A 19,024-nucleotide genomic window follows, 5' to 3' on the forward strand; every position below is an offset into this window, starting at 1 on the left:
AGTTCTCCTGTTTTAGCAAGTTAGAGCGAGAGCACCAGTTCTGCACATTAACTTGAAAGATCACTTAACATGGACTGTTAAGAATTTCTCCCTTGATATTGCTTACAAGGTACTTAAACCCAGTTTTGCTCCATAGCCCTTCCCAAACCCCTTTGTTGCTGTTGTTTTTTTAAATCCCACGATAAACCCAAACATAAAAACGTGCATTCTGTATGATGGTTTGACTCACTTGGAGGAAACAGAGATCTTTTGCAAGAAGGGAGGAAAAGTCATTTTTTTTCTAAAAGGCAGCACCTCTCATCTTGCTGTTCTTTTTACTTGAAACAGAGTGAAACGCCTACAGCTGTGTGAAAAAGCAGCTACAGACAGTGACTTCAAATGGTGCGTTATTTCTTTTCATTGTTTGCTTCATTTGCTTGGTTTAGTTTTATATATATATATTTTTAATGGGGGACAGAGATGGGAGAAGGAATAGCTGTTAGTTGGCAGCTTTTCTTCCTTCTCTCCCGTCACCTTGCAAATTTTTCAATATTTTAGGCTGTGAACCAGAGGAATAAACTTAAGCTATGTGAAACCAAAGAGTCTGATTGGCGCTGAGGTGCCCTTACACACCCTTAGCCTTCTAAATTCCTTTTAAAATGAATGGTTGCTGGCAGAGTTAAGCCTATGGAATGCATCAGCCAGAGAACTAACTGGATTTTGCAAATTTGGCAGTTTCCACGTGTTTGCAGCTGAGTCCCTGAGCAAGCACTACAGCGACAGGACCAGCAGGTGAGCGTACTTTGCCTCTTTGTCATTGACACCCCTCATGCCATTCACATAGGACTCCAGAATACACTATTTTAATTAGCAAAGCTTGTTGTAAAGTAAACAACACAAACACTCCTTATAGAACAGCCACGGTCTCCCCTGCTTGGCATACATACAGGCTTTTTGGCAAGGAAACATTCAGACAGCATGAGGTTCACCTCCGTGCATGGCCCCTGGACAGCCCACGCACCGCCTCAGCCCCCACGAGCTGTTCTGGGCAGGAGCATGCGGTGTGTGGCATAGGGACCAGATTCATACACCTTTGCTCCAGAAAGAAAAAAACAGTCCGAACCCACATCTGAAAAGATCAGCAGTTTTCCCCCTATAAGGTCATAAAGGTGTAATATAGGCGTCATGCATAGAGTACATACCATGTTTAACCGAGTCCTGTCCCCGCGTGACTTTGAGCCCCATTGAGTACAGATGCACAGCACATTTAACGAAGCCCTCAATCAATATGGTTTTGCTGCATTGTGCTGTTTATTGGGAATGCTGCAAAGTCATTCAGCTGACAGGAGCCAGGGCAGCAGTAAGAAGTGTCCTCAAGAGCAGCTCTGATGGGATTCCTTCCAACACATGAGGAAAACGAAGTTCCCATTGTGGTTTGGTAATTGCCAAATGAACAGAAATTAGAAATAAGTGATTTAACATAGACCCGTAAAACAGGGATGACAGAGTCAAATTTCTCCCCTGTACTCTGCACAGGGAACAACAGACAGTCAAAAACAACAGGGTAAGAACAGAACAGTACAGAAATAAAGTTGGATCCTTACAGGCGTCACTACTGCAGTCCATTGGCGCTGACACTGCTTTCAGCCATCACCGTTTAACACAATGTGACACATCTCCACTTCCAGTCTGGGTTCTCAACTGTTGTTGATTTTCTTTTGTTGGATGAGCTTTTTTAGATAGTTAGGTTTTTTTTCTTCTTCTTCTTCTTTTTTTCTTTTTAAAACTATGTTTATCAACACCGATACATTACAGACCGTGTTGGTTATACTCCAAAGTCTGATCATGCAGAACTACAGGCAGGTGCAGCTTAGGTCTTGCTACAGGACAGACATGGCAAGGTGAACAGTTGGTTTGCTCATTAAGATCTGGAGCTCTGTTACTGTTGTGGCTTTAACGCATACTGGCCAGAAGTCCCACTTACTCCATTTACTAACTATACATGTTTCTATATGTACACTGAACCCTCCAGCACCCTCCTTTGCAGCATGTGGCTGACCAGGGAAAGCTCAGAGGTCAACCGTGTTGAGGCATACAGTGGCCTTATTGTAAAAGATCAAACAGAAGTTGTGTGTTGATTACATATTAGTTACAGAAGAAAAAATGTCCATACAACTATATACATCATGAATACCTTGCTTTCCAGAAGACAGGAATGGCCCCGTTCAGTGAAAATTAGTAAAGAGACAGGCGTACCTGTCCAAAATGACAAGCATGGGAGGGATACACTTATTTCCCAAAATGACTGTCCTCCTTCAGTATGTGCTTTTCAGCTTTTCACTCTCAGGTAAGAAGGCACCAAGAGCCTCAGGTGGAGTTTTTCAACATTCTTTTGTCGAATCAAACCCTCTTTAGAACTCAAACTTGCTATGGGTCAAAGAGCCTGAACAAAAATGAAGTTAAACCATTCATTTCCTGCAATCAATAGTTAATTAAAAAAGAGAGAGAGAGAGAGAGAGAGAGAGAGAGAGAAAAGGAAGGAAAAAAAATGGCTGCGCTGGCAAAGTTGCAAATACGTTCAGCACTCAGTTCTATGGACAGCTCTATTTTCCAGCTCATCAGTGAAGGTGACACACTCACTATTGCCCTGCGACCCCAAACATCTTTCTAATTAAGACATTACTTACTTGTGGAATATTCAAACCTTGTGCACAACGATTTTCTTTCTGTGTGCATGTGTGTGTGAACAAGGTCACCGTGAGCTCGCAGTCAGTGAACCTTCCTCATGTCCTTGTGAGGTGGTGGAAGTTGAATAAGCACAGACCTCAGCTCCTTGAAGATGTGCTGCTATGTCACAATTACAGTCTTTATCCATAATGAGAATTTGGGTCAAATATGAGTACAACACTGATGTTCTAAAAATCACACCTGCATGCACTCTTTCTTTCACACACATACACAACTTACAGGTCAAGTAAAACACTCAGCCCTTTTTATTATTATTATTATTTTCAGACTACTAAAAGGAAAGGCTGATTCTCCTCTGCAGGTTTCCTTCCATAGTGCTCTCCCTGGAAGCACACTGAGTTTGCTGGGAAATTCATTGTTTTCATCTCACAAACTTTAGGGGTGAGAGATTTTCATTATTCTGCATGTTTGAATTCACACAAAAGTTTGAACCAACAGTAAGCATAAAAAGAAACAGATCTGAAATTCGAATCATTAATTTTGATCACGTAAAATCCTGCAACATTTATCAGACAAGTGGCTTCTAAAGGTTATCTCAAATTAAAATATTTCTACTGTTTTACATAGGTGGTGAAATGTGCTCAGCCTGACTCCCTTCAGCAGCTCTAATGTTGACTACTGGCGTATTTCCATGAGCCAATAAGTTGGGGGGAAAGAAGAACACAGTCCAAATCAGTGTCGTGGCAGCATTTTGAAAAAAATTCCTAGAGGCATACTGACAGATCTCATCTCTTCAGGATTATTAGCCCAAATCTTGAAAGTAAAGCTATGTAAATGAATGTAAATACCTATGATCAGATTCTGTTATAAAAGTACAAGAATGATATAGTGACATTACCATGCGGCTCGTGTGATCTCCTGAGGCCAGCCAGCATTAAGCAGGAACTGATCAGTGCCAGTGGATAAACAGTAGAGCCACAGGGAAGTACTCACCAGGCTTTATGTTTCTTTCTCTCTATCTTTTTTCTGACAAGTTACTGTACTTGCACTCCAATGTGAGCTCTCCTTTATATATTACAAATGCCTGTACATACCCATACCATGGAAATCTGAATAGTGTTGGTGGGTTCCCAGCAAGAGCGTCATTCAAATACTTCAGTTTGTGACCAATCCAAACAAACACCTGAAATCACTGAAGATGCATCATATGCTGATAGAATATATATACACTATTCTGGCTGACAAGTGAGCATCTGAAGGGCGATGTCAAAATTTACTGCTGGACTGAAAACGCACGCAGCCTTCCATCAACTCAAAGCAAATCAATGCTACCTCCTCAGTTAAACTCATCAGTAAAAAGAAAAGGGATGGAATGATGTCTTTCAGGAGCAACTCTGACTGAAAAACAAACTGCCATTGCTGCACTTCTGCCAAGAGGCTGATGGCGGTTCCAGTGCCTCAGTGCTTTGAAAAAACAGCCATTACACCTCTATGTTACCAATTTTTTACATATCTGTAATTACACCTACAGCTGCAAACTTGAGAATGAGGTGAAAATTGTTCCTCAAGTCATATGTACTGACCATGTAATGGAAGAGGTAGATTTGGAAGGTCATTGTGAAGGAAGAAAAAAGATACATCTGTTATGGTCACATTACACAGAGCTTTGGGATAGTAAGGAACAGGACCTGAAGAGAAGGGTCTCCAAATTCCAGGATCTGAAAGGAATATCCTGTCTGCACCTTAGGATAGCTACAGATTGTCACCAGTGTCATCCATATTGGAGAGTACACACTCTCCTGTGGGATACAGTTGGCAGCAACAACCCACAGACACAGAGGAAACGCCCTATGTGACAGCCACCGCTCAGCGTGGCCAGGGTCATATGAGGACCAGGACCAAAAGAGACTATTGCTTTGTGTTATCAATGGCTTTTTTCTGGTGTCCAATGTGGACAGCCCTAAATCTCCTCCTGCAAACAGAGCTTCTTGAAGAGGAGATGAACTCATTTACTGCCAAAACCAAAGGCAGCCATTGTTATGGGCCCATTTCAGCAAGGCACTTCAACACGCGCTTGTGTTGAGCACTACCGAACACAAGACAGAAGCACGTGCTAGTTGTGAAGCTTAATACGCATCCCTATGGTAGCCACAAAACATTTGTGCAGCACTGCTGTTAGCAGAATTGGCTGCTGGGAACACAGCTGTATACATTCTGTGCTATAGGCTTATTCACTGCCCATCTGCAGAATATATCATGTGCTTCCCAGGTTGCTGCCCAGCACGCCTGAACCCAAACCAGACCAAATTATGCTATGGGACTCAGTGTGAAACATGGGAAATCTGCAAGAACCCATCCACTGTAAGTGGCCCTATCACGTCTGTCACATCTCCATAACACGGCTGGTGATGAAGAGCATATTCCTCATGCTGATATTCTGCATCTGTCCAGTTTTTGCCCTTCCTCTTACATGCAGCTCTGCCTCTTAGAGTTTTCTTTGGGGTGAGGGGTCGAACAACACACTGGAATAGTGCAAACTAAGGAATGGGGAAAAGGTACTGGTCATCTAAGTACTATTTATAGGTATGATGATTTAAATCTGGAGGTGAAGCATTTCATTATTGCTAAGAAGTCACCGTGGTGTTATTGCCTTCATGCCTACAAAGCATTGCTGTTTGCTTTGATTACTTTAATGATCACTGGCATTGAAGTGAGCGTTACATCACCAAACAACGACTTGAAGCTTCATGGCTTAAGAAAGAATATTGCTAACTATTTTAGCAGTGGTAAATTATTGCTTTCACAGTTACTGTTATGAGTTTTTAGAAAATCATAGACCTAATTGTATTTATTTTTTTCTTTCCCAAAAATCAACCAAAAACATCCCTGGAGGAAAAAAACCACATCATGTCCTACTACAGCACGGATCCGCTACCAAGTCTGAAATGACTTCATATGCACTCTTATCTTCCCTCCTCAGAACCCTGGAGAGAAGATTCATTTCTTGTTTTCTTCCCTTTGAAGAAAACCTGACCTGCTACTCCAATTGTTTTCCTATCCTACAGCAGAACAGCAGGTGTGTGAGCCACCCAACAGAGCAGCTATATTCCAGGAGAGGGGAAGAGAATTTGGAATACTTCATAACTGGTGAATTTAAAGTATCCAATGAAATATTCTAAACGGTTTTTCTTGTTGACTTCTGGAAAAGCATTACCCTTCTCTGGACCCACTCTGTGCATATTTTCCATGTGACACAGCTGGTAACGCTTCTGGGGAGCCGGATGACTTGTCACAAGCAAAGGAATGGACAAAGACACACAGGGAAGGGTAGTCTTTGCTCAGTGGTGGAGATCTCTGCAAGGGAATGAAGTGAAGGAGAAACCATCTCTTGGCCACAAACATGCTGAGGAGGGCTGCAGATATCCAATGCTGAACTCAGTAAGAACAAAGACATACAAAAATAAACATTGAATGTCGTTTTGACTGTGGTCTGTCTGTTCCCCAACCCTGTAATATCCCCTAACATACAAATATATCTGGAACTCACAGCAGTGAGTCTCTCTATAAAGAAAGATAACTCACTGAATACGGACAGAAGTTTGCTTCACGATATAAACCTTTCTGGGCATACACATGCAAAAAGAATCTCCATTCTTGCTCCCCATGCCTTGCAAAAACATATTATGTACTTCCTTCCAACTTGCTCTTAGCTGAGTGTATCCGCACTAAAAATCAGTACTCTTCCCAATATTCACAAACGTTGCGTGAAGCTCTGCAGCACCATCCTCCAATACAAACTGCCTTTAAGTATATATACACAGCTATCAGCAAAAACGTTGGTGCTACATCTTCAAGGGTCTGAGGGAGCCACAGCTCAGTGTGGTTATTTTCACTTCCACAAATAATTGCACAAGCTGTGCAGCCTCATCCATGACCAAGGACACGACATATACATGGGTAACAGCACCCATGTATGTATGCTGCTCACCTGAAATGGGCCATGTAGTTGTGTGGTGCACTGAGTATGTGTGCAGACTGACGAGTTCCTATAGGCACACAGCTGCACACACAGCCATTGGCGTGTGTGTGTGCTCTGCATGCATGGGGAAAAAACGTGTGTATCCCTATCTGTATATCCCTAACTGTATATCTATCCCTGCCCCAGGGAGCAGGAGACAACAGAGCAGAGTGAGGGCAGATCCGCACTGGTGTGTTGTGGAGTGGCACTGCGCACCTTGTCATGCCAGCGTGAGAGGACAGCTGTGGGTCGCTGGTTTTGCAGCCATTAATTTTGCATCTTGTAAGGGGGGAAAAAAAAAGGATCTGAAGAATCCTTTTCCTCCCCCACCCCAGAAAGCATCATCGTAAGAAGACCAAAGCAGAGCAACTATGAGTTACATACACACTGGAGCTGAGCTGCATTACATAGCTCTGTAGGAGAAGCAGGCGGAAAAGATTTGTTTGTTTCGTTTAAATCTGTGCATTTTATTTCCCTCCGTCCCTTAGCTCTGTTGCTTTCCCTCTGGACGCCGTCACCCCCTGAAGAAGGCGGGGTTCCGCAGGCAGGCGGCTAGTCACCTGCAGCACCCCAGTGGCCCCGCCGACGCTTCCAGGCTGCTGTCCGTGTCGGACGCCAGCGTCTGATCCGTGGACATGGAGGAGATGTCGTTGGCCGATGAGGATGGGGGGAGGCTCTCGCTGCTGTTCACTGCTGCACCTGTGCTACGAAAATGAACACCACCGTGATTCAACCCGAAACCCCAGAACCTCTCACAGGTCAAAGAGCAGAGAACGCAACCCTGTGGCGATGTTCAGAGCGTTCTGAACAACGTGAGCAGAAAATGGGCCCTACAGGCTTCAGACATTGGGTAATATCAGATATTTTACCCAGAAACTCTCCCCCTCAGCAGTCTCTTTGGAAGAGGTACAGTTCACACCATTCCTATCCCTCAGTTTCTTATGAAGCCATCTTATTTGGCTTTACATCCCATCCTTATCACTCCTTATCACCTCTTATCAGCCTCCTTAGCATTACCAACACCCAACAATCAGATGCCAGCTGGGATCATGTGAATATCAGCATGAAGACTCAACGAGCGAACAAACAACCAAACCCAACCAACCAAACACAACAGCCCTCCAATACATGGGCTGGTATCAGATGATGTGGTGGCAATGCAGACATGGGTGTGGGGAGGCAAAGCTGCTTTCTCTCTTAGTTAAGGACCAGGTGCCCAAACCCAAGATTTTGGTTGTGACAGCATTTTTGTGCATCACAGTTCACCTGTCCTCTGTACAATGACAGCGTTAACCTTTACAGTCATTCAGACTCTGCTAAATGAGAAACCTCCATGAAGTTATCAGTAACACGGCTAAACATCTATTGCATCCATAACAATTATTTACCATTATTACCAGGGCAGCTCAGTCCCAGATTCCAAGCAGACCTCATTTCAAGCATTTACATGGCACTGAAGTTCCATTAATAAAGCTTAACCCACTAAAACACTGAATTACCCTGAAACCTCTGAAATTAGTCTATATAATCTCTGGTGCACCTGAATGCTTCAGCTGTTTCTGTTTTCTTCCTGTCAGCACAGAAAACACATCCGCACTATTCACTGGGGCTGAGTACCTGAAGGAGATGGCTGTCCTTTTACTACGCCATTTTTCGTCTTTTCTTCAGAATTCATTACTTCTTTGTAGATGAGTTCTGGAACCAAGAATTGCAAGTTACAAACAAAAACTGCCTGTGATCAGCAACAACAAAATCCTCCGGTGAAACAGTGCCCCCCATAGGCCAAGCTTACCCCGTCCTCCTAAGTCCCGACAGCTCTGCTCATGTAAAACCACTCTCTTCCATTCCCACCCTCTACTGCCAGCTCTTCTTGGAGCTGAACTGAGACAAACAGGGCTACACTAGAACACTTCATTATTTCATGCTGCTCTACCTAGAAATGGAGCAGTACAGCTTTCTCTGCTGTAAGAAAAATGGTGGGGTACCCTCCTGTTAAACCAGAACCCTGTTTTGTAATAACATTTCAATGAAATAATGTAATCTGCACTGATAATGACAGTACCCAGGATATCTGTATCTGTGAGGGCTGCTCCAAAAGTAAGGCCATGCAGATTTTCACAAAAGCAGCATGCAGACTGGCTTCATTGCTTGCGAAAAATGCATAAATAATGGTGGTGAGTATGCTGAAAAACAGCATTTTTTTTTTTAGCTGGGAATTTCCTCTAGCAAATAGTCTTATTGTGCTTTTCGTATCTGTTGTCATTTCCAAGGGAACAAATAGGAGGCATTACTTTCAGAGTGACCTATGCAATATTTTCATTATCAAGCAGCAGTTCGAAGGGCTGGATTTGGTTCTTGCTGCCAGAGGAGTTACACAAACACACGTGGGATGGGGCCTCTCCACCTCACTCTGAGCTGTGCGCACCTTTCCACTCCTCAATGGTGTGCTCCCGCTCATCCAGCTGCTTGTCATAGATCTGGGGGGGTGGCTGCAGAAGAGGAACAAAACTATTCAGTACATTTTTCACTATACCATAAGTAATTACCACTACTTACTTAGGTAAAGATAAAATCTCCTCTCCCTCTTTGTTCATCTTCCCACGCGTTCAAATCACCCAAACACTTGAATATTAAAAGTGTCAGCATCTCTGGAAATCAGCTCTTAATGTGGACTGTGCTTCTCCCTCATCCTCTTTGGAACGTGAGGCACAGCTGTGCTGTAATGGGATCTGGTCAGCGCTGCCATCATTCTGCTCGTGCTGAGCCCAGAAATCCCATACGCAGAACTTTTGCACAGGCAAAGGGCAATCAGAGTACCAAACAGACAGCAGTCCAGAATAATATGCACTGACATTTTTAAGGCTGTGTATTAAATACCATAGCTCACGAGTAAGCAACCTTTTGGTTCGCCTGTGCTGCACTGAGGGAAGAGGAATTGCCTTGGGCCACATGTAGAACATAGACTGTAGTTAACGTATATAAGAAACAAAACATGAAAGTAGTGGAATATTTGACCTTGCTTTTGTGAAACTAATGCACCTGTATGGTTCTATGGAAGTGGCTGCAGTTCTTAGTTTGCTTTTCAGACTGATGAAACTTCTTGTTTTTTTAAAGAAAAGAAGTACACATAATTAAAGGCTCTGTAGATGGCAAAGCCATCCCCTACAGAGCACCTCTGAGTCATGCATTGTACAAAAAACTCATGCAATCAAAAATTGATTGTTATTTTTGTTCTGCAGGGATTGGGGCCTTATTTTCCTGTTGCTGTCAGTTGGATTTCTACCACTGCACATGGAGCACTCTTCCCATACACCATTTTTGAACACCTTTGAGTTTATACCTATGCATATTATACCGCATCCCATAGCCCAGGAACACACATGAACCCATCCATCATTTTAGGAATTTATGTTCCACTACAGTTTGCCTGACTCTGGGCTTCAGCATTTTGTATGGGAATGTATGTGTATTCTCCTCTTCCCTACACACCTCCCGGAGCACAGACACAAGCAGTTTCCTTTACAGCACGGTTGTTATTGAGCTGCCATAAAGCAGCAGGAACCCATGCACCATCCCAAACATGCACTTTTCCAGCCCGCAGCACAGAGCTGCACCCCACTCACCGCCTCCACCTCGGCGGGGTCGTACCAGACGTTGATGTATGGGTGCTGCAGGGCCTCGTCCACCGATATGCGCTTGGCTGGATCGATGACCAGCATTTTGGACAGCAGGTCCCGAGCTTGGCTGGCTGCAGCATGGACAGCATGAAAACACTGTGATTGGCACCAATACTTATTGCCCTCAGGGAAAGATTAACTGGGCTATAGGAAAATTAGAGCCCTACATGCATGCTGAGCTCTGTGATGTGCCATGATTGATTTTACCTGAAGATAACACAAAGCTCTGTGCCTATCAGAACAGGCTCAGCTTTCCATAATCTTTTCTTCTTTTTTTCTTTGCTTTTTAAAATTTATTATTGTTTGGAATTTTTAATAAAAACTGCCTAAACCCACGTGAAAAACACCAGCAATTCTTACTACCCGTGCCGTGTTCCAAGGAATCCCGCACTCAGAATAATTTAGTCTGTAGCACGCTACAGAAAACATGAAAGAAAAAACAAACGTAAAGAAGAACATGGTGTAAAAAGTAACATATCATCAGTTCTCTCATCTGACAGTAAAAGCAGTATGAAAGGGAACTGCCAACATTATTCAGAGAATTACTGAAGCAGGATATGGGTTGATACAGTGATGCAGAAGCACAATTCATTTAAGGCACCGTTTCTTGTTCTGACACTGCATCCTAAAAGTGGCACTCTCTGGCTCAAATGCACATGCTCCCTGCATCCAAAATATCACAACACGGTTTGACAGTCATTTCTATTCATCAGTTCCAAATCCAGTTCATTACCCAAATTTATTGGAGGAGGAGTACAGAATTCTGTGTGTCCCAAGGTGTTTGCTCAGACCCTTTCCTTTGCCCTCACAGTAGCCATGCTATGAAGCAGCCGTTAACTGGAAGAGGAATAATTCTGGGTAATGTGCTGGCACACACCTTGCAAGCAACTGAGAGCCATTAGGGGTCACCCCTGTAAGCACCCAGCAGAACTGATGAGATGCAAGACAGATGCACGGCACATGTTTGTTCCAGATCTGCAAAGAGTTGTTCTTTTGATACCAAACGCACATGAATCACTCTTTCTAATTGAAGATCTAAGTCCTGCTAAGGTAAACTGTGGCTTCAATACATGATTGGAGTCACTGCAAAACATGTCACTGTATATAACATGGAGCATTATATCCAGTAACATCATCATCAAGTCTTCCTGACTGAATGCATTAAATAGGCATGCAACAACAGAGAGGAAAAAGTGGAAGAAACCTCCCTTGCATGGTGGCTGCTGACATGCGAACTATGGTACGTACCTTTGAGTTTGTTGTGTTCTGAGTCAGCTGGGAAGAGAGAATCAGGAAACAGTTTGGGGAAGGTGAGGCCAGCGTACTTAGGCCGGTTCTCCACGTAGTTCCGCACCGTTGGCTGCAGCTTCTTCATGAACTCTGGGCAGGGTGTTCCCAACTGCTCTATGACTTTATTCCACTGGTCAATATCTGGACATTGGGAGTTAAGGAAAATCCAACACAAGCCCCAAACCCCAACCTTTCTGTATGACCATTGCCTGGGAATCCCCAGAGGTTCCCACTGCCTTCATGTAGCTTCTCTGCAGGCACTCGCTTCTCCGTGATTATGCCCCCAGGTCCTCCTGCCCACCAAGGACATCGCTTTCTCACATGTCTATATTATCTGTGATCATTACACACACACAAACCCAACCACGAGTGTGGCAGTGACAGATAGCAAGCAGGTTTTCATGCTCAGGAGTACATTTTATTACAGGTAATTTGTACTGAACTCTTTGGCTTTTTCCTTCAGATTTTGTTTCCTTGAGCCAATCATCACACACGTGATAGAAAATCTGTGGTTCTTGCAACCACTCTCAGAACAGAATTTACTGTGCCTAAAAATAAGTTAAGTGTATGACCAGAAACACAGCACCATTTCTACATCACAGCGCTAATTCACAGTGCTAAGAATTTGAGATGACGATAAAAAAGAAAGAGTGGAGGGAGAAGCACATGCAGACATGGGAACATTTACACTATGAAATGTAGTGATCAGTGCTTTGGAAGTACCTACGGGGAATAAGCTTTTATGAGATAACATCCACAGCTTTTCAGCACAGGAATGATGTTTGTATTGCTTGTGTATGTTACTGGTGTCATAACGGTGGAGGAGTCTGTCAAATACAAAGCACACTTCCTCACAATCCAGGAGAAAATGTGGGCCCACGGGATGAGGGTAACAGAAAACAGATAATGGTAGATAACAGTGGGCAAAAAGCAGACTGCTGGTGCAGAAGCTGCTTCAGATCTTCAGAGAAGTGATCTCGTTTAAGGAAATGGAAACCAGGGGTTCTCACATAATTTGAAAACTGAGCAGAGGTTTAGTTCGGCCTCTCCTGAAATGTCTTCTTTGAATACTAAATAAATAAATAATAAATCAATAAAATAATGCATTTAAAAATTACAGCCTAATCAAAAGCATTTAAAAGAATAAAACTTATTTAAACACCTTTTCCTAAACAGAAAACTGAAGGATTTGGGGCCGTAGCCGCTCGAGGAGTACCCTTAGTGTTTCATAAAGAATGTGAATAGAAGATCAAGGGTGACATTGTAGTTCGTGGATGGAGGCCTTTCTGAGGAATGCTCAGCTTTAGTAGACTGGAAAAACCAAGTTTTGGTCACAGGAATGGGTTCTGTGTAACTGAGTGATCTATGGGGACCGTTGGGCCTCTTCACCATAGTCTATACTATCAGTCACCTCAGGTGTCCCCTACCCAAACACAAGACTGAGGAAAACACACCAGCTATGCACACAGCACCTGCTCTGAGGAGAGAAGGCGGTCCAGACCCGGGTTTATTGGCCAATGGCGGAACCAACCAACAGAGTTTCTAATGGAAAATAATAGCATTTTGAATGTACAGTAAAGAATATGTAATAGAAAAAAAACAAACCCACAGCACTCTGTTTTCACAAAGAAGCCAACTATCAAGACGTACAGGCTGAAAGTTCAACATCACTTTTGCTCCCAATCCCACTGATGCAATTGTTAATTGTATTTCACAAGAACCACATTTTGTTCCTTCAGCTGCACTGCAGCCTTGAGTTCCATTATATTCCTGCAAATACGCAAACAATAAGGAAATAGAGCTTGGCTATGAGGGAAAATTTACAGTAGTTCACTGTAAGAAAAAGAATTACTACAGAAAGTACTTCTGCAGTTGCACAAAAACAAACAAACAAACAAACAAAAAAAAAAAACAACCCAGTTTGTGATTAAAGAAAGAAATGTAGAAATTACTGCCCTTATGCTAAAGCTAGCTACCATCAAAATAGAAATAATTTTTTCCCTTCTAATATTTTGACTACATGAATGACACGGTTTTTGAGTCAATAATTATATTTTCTTAAGTTCAGTGAGACTATGCAGGAGATACTGTTTGCAATAGGATGATGATGCTGTATAATACACATAATATTAAGCCCCTCATTCTTCCCCGAGAGTGCTCAGCTGTTTAACCTTCAGCAGTTAATTAGCATTTGTTTATTCTCCTGAAAAAGGGAGGAATAAAAGTCTCCTGCTGCAAATCCAATGGCCAAGCCATGCCCAGTGACCAAGCACTGCTATTCCACATTACTTAAAAGCGTGACTCTGATAAGAGTGTCTCTTTCCCAAATCCTCCTCAAACAGCACCAGCAGACTGTATGTATGAACCCTCTGTTATTTCACCAAAATGCCTGCATTTATCAGGGCTTTGAAGCCATGCTGGATGGCACTGTGATGGCAGAACATCATGTTTTCCTGCCCAACAGACTGGAATCTACTGTCTTCACCTATTAAGCACACATCTGCGCTGGTCTCACTGCATAAGAGCAGGATTTGCACCTTCTGTCTTAACACATATCTTCTGGAGTTGGGTACAACAGGAGAGTGTCAAATCTTGTTTTTATATTTAAATGTAAGCACCACGAACATGACCTGGTCATGGCATTCTTCCCTCATAACAGACAGAGAGGGTGAATTTATCTCCTAATCATCTCAGCACCTTAAAGGACCACCCTTCTGGGAGTTTTCGCCTTAAATGTGTATTCTCTATCAATGAAAACTGACTGCACTGTTTAATCCCAGTTTTTGATGCACCCAACTTGTCGAATTAGAATCATTACTGTGAGCAGCTTTCGTTCCTCACCCCAACACCAAACTGTACCAACAGCTGCTCAACCCACATCCAGCTTTGACATTGGATTTCTCTCTCTCCCACCCTACTCAGAAAAACACCCAACCCACATTGCTGTGGGAGTCATCTGTGCAAGACAATTTTTTTTCCTCATGGTACCATAGTTCGCATACTGATGTCAGCACAGTTTACAATAAAAGCAGAAGAAATACAAAACGGTAACATCTAACAAGACAAAAACATGGGATATTTTCTGTGACAAGGGGATTGCTTTGAGAAGAAGGGGGCATTTGGAAAACCGGAACCATAAACATATTTTGCCACTTTAAGAGAAGCAGTGACTATATATGTGATGTCGTAGAACGTATGAAAATAAAAACCACACTTAGCACATACAGAAAACAGTTTCAAAAAATGACCACTGATCATCTGTTAGAAGACAGTGGTGATGGCTGTGCAGCTGCCACTAACCCTTGAGATGGAGAAGTGTGATGATGCCTTAATTAAAATCTTCTACTGTACTTTTTTTTTTTTTTAGCTGGCAACTTCATTCAGTTGCAGAGCATCTTTGCTTATGCAGCAGAAAGCAAATCAGTGCTGAGTGGACAGTCCAGATGTTATAGAATAGGACTGAATCTTTCTCTTGGATAAATCTCACCACGTCCCTCATGGACTTCTCCTCATCACTGCAGCATCTATTCGCACTGATCCAAGCTGTGCCCACGTTCCTATCATGGGTGTGATACGCTGTTGTCCTTGTGATGGATGCATGGTGATGGTGTCCCTCGCCCAGAAGGAGCAGAAGGAACGCTGGCATTAAACACCTTGTAAATGACCTGTGAACCTGTGTGAAAATCTTACGTGAAAATCAATATGAAGTGCACAAACAGACTGCAGTTGTAGCATGAGATTCCGTAAGTGACAGCTTGTGTGGCCGTCTCTGGCATTTATTCATCACATCACATGAATTTTACATCTCTTTACGGAATGGTTTGTATCTCCTTGTAAACATTCCCAACTACTCAATTTAAAGCACGTTCTTCCTTACGTGCCCCAGATGCATTCAGCAGGTAAAAAAACACAAATGCACCTCACTATGCCTCACCAGATACACAGCTCACCAGATACAGAGGACCCAAGACACCTCCTTAACTCCCTCTTCAGATCATTTATGTAGTGCTGAGGGAAGAAAAGCACACAGCTTTGAGCACAGTGTGTGGAATAGGTTTCTGCTTCCAGGCCCAGCAGCTCCCCACACTGCTCCCAAGGCAACACAACCAATCATGCTGCCCTTCCCTCCTTGCTTGAGGCAAAAGTATGACCTAGCTTCCTGAGAACAGTTTCTCTGTAAGCAGAACCACTGCTCTCAACCTTGAAATTTCATGAAGGAAGGGAGGAAGGAGCTTTAACTCACGTTAAACTCCATCATGTCCATGCAGCAGAAGTAGCAGAGAAATCTTAGATTTCCAGGGTTCAGGAAAGGCCTAAGGGACTTCTGACGTTGCAAAGCATTTCCTCAGAACTGGAGTTTTAAAAAAGAACTGCAGCTGAATTCTGCTCTCAGCTCCACCATCCAAACTGATTTCAGGGGATCCAAAGATACTCCGTGAGAGGAGCAGAGCCATACCTGAGCCAAGCACTTCGCTCTGCATTAACACCATTACATTTCCTATTTTTCTGCTTGTGAATTTTCCACGGCCACCTGAGATCACTGCATGTTGTTATAAATGTGTTTTCATTCAGCTGCATGGACGATTTTGATCGGGAAACAGAAGTGATATGGAATGCTCTGTAACCCTTAACCGCTGGGAGGAGAACAGTTCATTCTGCAGTCAGCATTTCTAACCACAGTATTGCAGAGATGCCAGTGATGTTCCATGCAGCCATGAGGCACCATGGCCCTGACACCCTGCTGGCCGGTAATGGCAGCAGACCTCTTCCTGTGGTGCTGAACAGACGCTGGTGGAACAGAGAAAAGCAGAGCAAAGCATGAAGCACAGTGCGAATTCAGCAGCGTGTTGTAAATACAAACGCCAGCCCAGTTACAGAACAATCCCAAATGCATCAGCAGCTGCTTGTACTGATTTCACGGGGGTTGCTGCAGTAAGAAACTGCCCCTAATGGTTTAATTATGGAGGCTTTGTGTGATCTCTTTCAAATAATTCTGCAGCTGTGTGAAAGAAAGCAATTTTAAAGCACTGTGTAGGACACTTACAATTTGCCAACGTCGTGAAGTTCAACAAGGCCAAGTGCAAGGTCCAACACCAGGGCTGGGGCAATCCCAAGCATAGATACAGGTTAGGTGGAGAATGGCTCGACAGCAGCCCTCAAGAGAAGGATTTGGGAGCGTCAGTTGATGAAAGACTCAACATGAGCCAGCAATGTACGCTTGCAGCCCAGAACGTCGACTATATCCTCGTGATAGCAGTGACCCAAAACATGACCAGCAGATCGAGGGAGGTGATTCTGCCCCTCTACTCTGCTCTCGTGAGACCCCACCTGGAGTACTGCACCCAGTTCTGGGGTTCCCAGCGCAAGAAGGACATGGAGCTGTTGGAGCAGGTCCAGAGGAGGGCCACAAAGGTGATCAGAGGGCTGGAGCACCTTCCCTATGAGGATAGGCTGAGAGAGCTGGGGGTCGTCAGCCTAGAGAACAGAAGGTTCTGTGGGGACCTTATAAAGCAGCCTTCTACTACCTGAAGAAGGCCTACAGGAAAGCTGGGTAGGGACTTTTTATAAGGGCAGGTAGCAAGAGGAGGAGGGAAAATGGTTTTAAACTGGAAGAGGGTAGATTTAGACTAGATGTTAGGAAGAAATTCTTTACTGTGAAGGTGGTGAGACACTGGAACAGATTGGCCAGTGAGGTTGTGAATGCCCCCTCCCTGGAAGCATTCAAGACCGGGCTGGATGGGGCTTTGAGCAACCTGGTCTAGAGGGAGGTGTCCCTGCCTATAAGCAGGGGGTTGGAACTAGATGATCTTAAAGATCCCTTCCAACCCAAAACATTCTATGATTCAATAAATTTCTGTTGTGCTTATTTGCAGATTTCTCAAATGGAATCCTACAACACTTCAGTCCAAAGCCCTAAAGCAGTTCAGACTGCAGCACTGAGATGCACTCAACCCCCGTACTGCGATTATTACCCCTCCAGTCACAGAAAACACAGTGGCACAACCTGGGCCAGACCCTCCTGGAACACTAATAGCGCTAACAAGTTCCAGGGCCACTGGGAAGTGAGAGGTGTTCTGCCACACCTGCAAACGAGTTGCACTTCTGATCGCATGAAACTCACAGAAGTTCTGGCATTCCTTTCGGTCCTGCACCAGTTGGTGCAAAACTCAAAGCAGAACATTATTAGATGAGGTTGTGAAAAGATTACTGCCATTGCCTACTCCCATTCATTTTCTGCTCTTCAGATATTCCTTTTTTATATTTTAATGAAAATACTGTACCCTTTAAAGCATGAGTGGGGCCACAAATGGAGCACTACATTGAATTAGTATGTACGTAACGCTATGCACATATACTCTGTTGGTGAAAATCCTTAACCTGTGGCCATTTTCTCCTTTCCTACCCCAGCACCACTCGCATAACAACCATAAATCAGGACTGAGTTACTCCTGTCTGCCTCCTGATTGCAAAGCTTCTCTCCCATCATCCCGGGGTGAGCAGCAACTTGTGCCCACTGCATCACAGCCTGAACTTAAGGACTCTCAGTTACAGGGCAGGAAAAACTCACAATGTCCAGACATTGGTAACACAGCACAGCCAGAAACAAGCTTGCTGTGTGTAAGGCTGTAAGGGGATGGCTTACGGACATTTGGACTTCAAGGATTTGGAGGTGAGACTGAGCCCCACTGCTTGGATACAGCACGTTGTTTGTCAGCAGCAGCCCTGTGTGTGGGACTGGAGGGGAAGGGTTGGGTGCCCACTAAGCCAAGCTGCCATGAGGAAGGATACGATCGGTGCCAGGAAACAACACTGCACCTTTAACCATTTCGCCCATGATGCACCCTACTGACCACATGTCGACTGAAAACAGAAATGAAATGGAGGTAAACAAGCAAACAGGAACACAACAACAAATCAATGAGAGACGTATCCGACCGCATGTGGCAGAGGAGCTGCCCTGCACTCTGAGGAGCTGTTCCACTCATGCACGCAGGGGCTGTGGCAGCACAGCAGGTCCAAGGAGAAATCCACTCAGACAACTTTCCTGACCCCAGTATGGTGGAAATACAATAATATTAAATACAAGAACAAAACAAAATGAAAAACAAAAACAGAAAAAAAAACCAACAAAAAACAAACCAACCCAACAACCTGAATGAGATCCACAGCTGCTTACTGTGTCATAAGAACCTTTTATAATTCAAATTCACCAATTGGTATATTTTTTCTCTTTTAACATTTCCATTTTCATTCATTATCCAGGTTCATACCACTTTGCACTGCCAGGTGAACGCCGCTCTTTGCATTCACTGAAGAGATGCAAACTGCTTTTCCTTTCTCATTTCAGCTACAGAGATACGTCTGTGTTTCC

At 43.7% G+C, this 19,024-nt stretch overlaps 1 protein-coding gene across 11 annotated transcripts in view; it reads right to left on the minus strand.

The window, feature by feature from the left end:
* Positions 1-820: 820 nt before the first annotated feature.
* Positions 821-19,024, minus strand: part of MAPK10 (mitogen-activated protein kinase 10) — a 99,444-nt gene continuing 81,240 nt past the window's right edge. For 5 of the 11 annotated variants that reach the window (NM_001318225.4, NM_001318224.4, XM_004941103.5 and 2 more), the window contains exons 10-14: positions 11,611-11,793; positions 10,309-10,433; positions 9,111-9,174; positions 8,303-8,380; positions 821-7,384 (exon numbers count right to left, since the gene is read on the minus strand). In NM_001318225.4, coding sequence (NP_001305154.1) covers positions 7,200-7,384; positions 8,303-8,380; positions 9,111-9,174; positions 10,309-10,433; positions 11,611-11,793 — 635 coding nt within the window. In that variant the 3' untranslated portion in view covers positions 821-7,199. Of the gene's footprint in view, positions 7,390-8,302; positions 8,381-9,110; positions 9,175-10,308; positions 10,434-11,610; positions 11,794-18,441; positions 18,514-19,024 lie in introns of all 11 variants that reach the window. The other 6 variants (XM_025149638.3, XM_420551.8, XM_046940132.1 and 3 more) reach the window with 3 other exon arrangements.

This window comes from Gallus gallus, chromosome 4 (assembly GCF_016699485.2).
Source record: "Gallus gallus isolate bGalGal1 chromosome 4, bGalGal1.mat.broiler.GRCg7b, whole genome shotgun sequence".
NCBI lineage: Eukaryota > Metazoa > Chordata > Aves > Galliformes > Phasianidae > Gallus > Gallus gallus.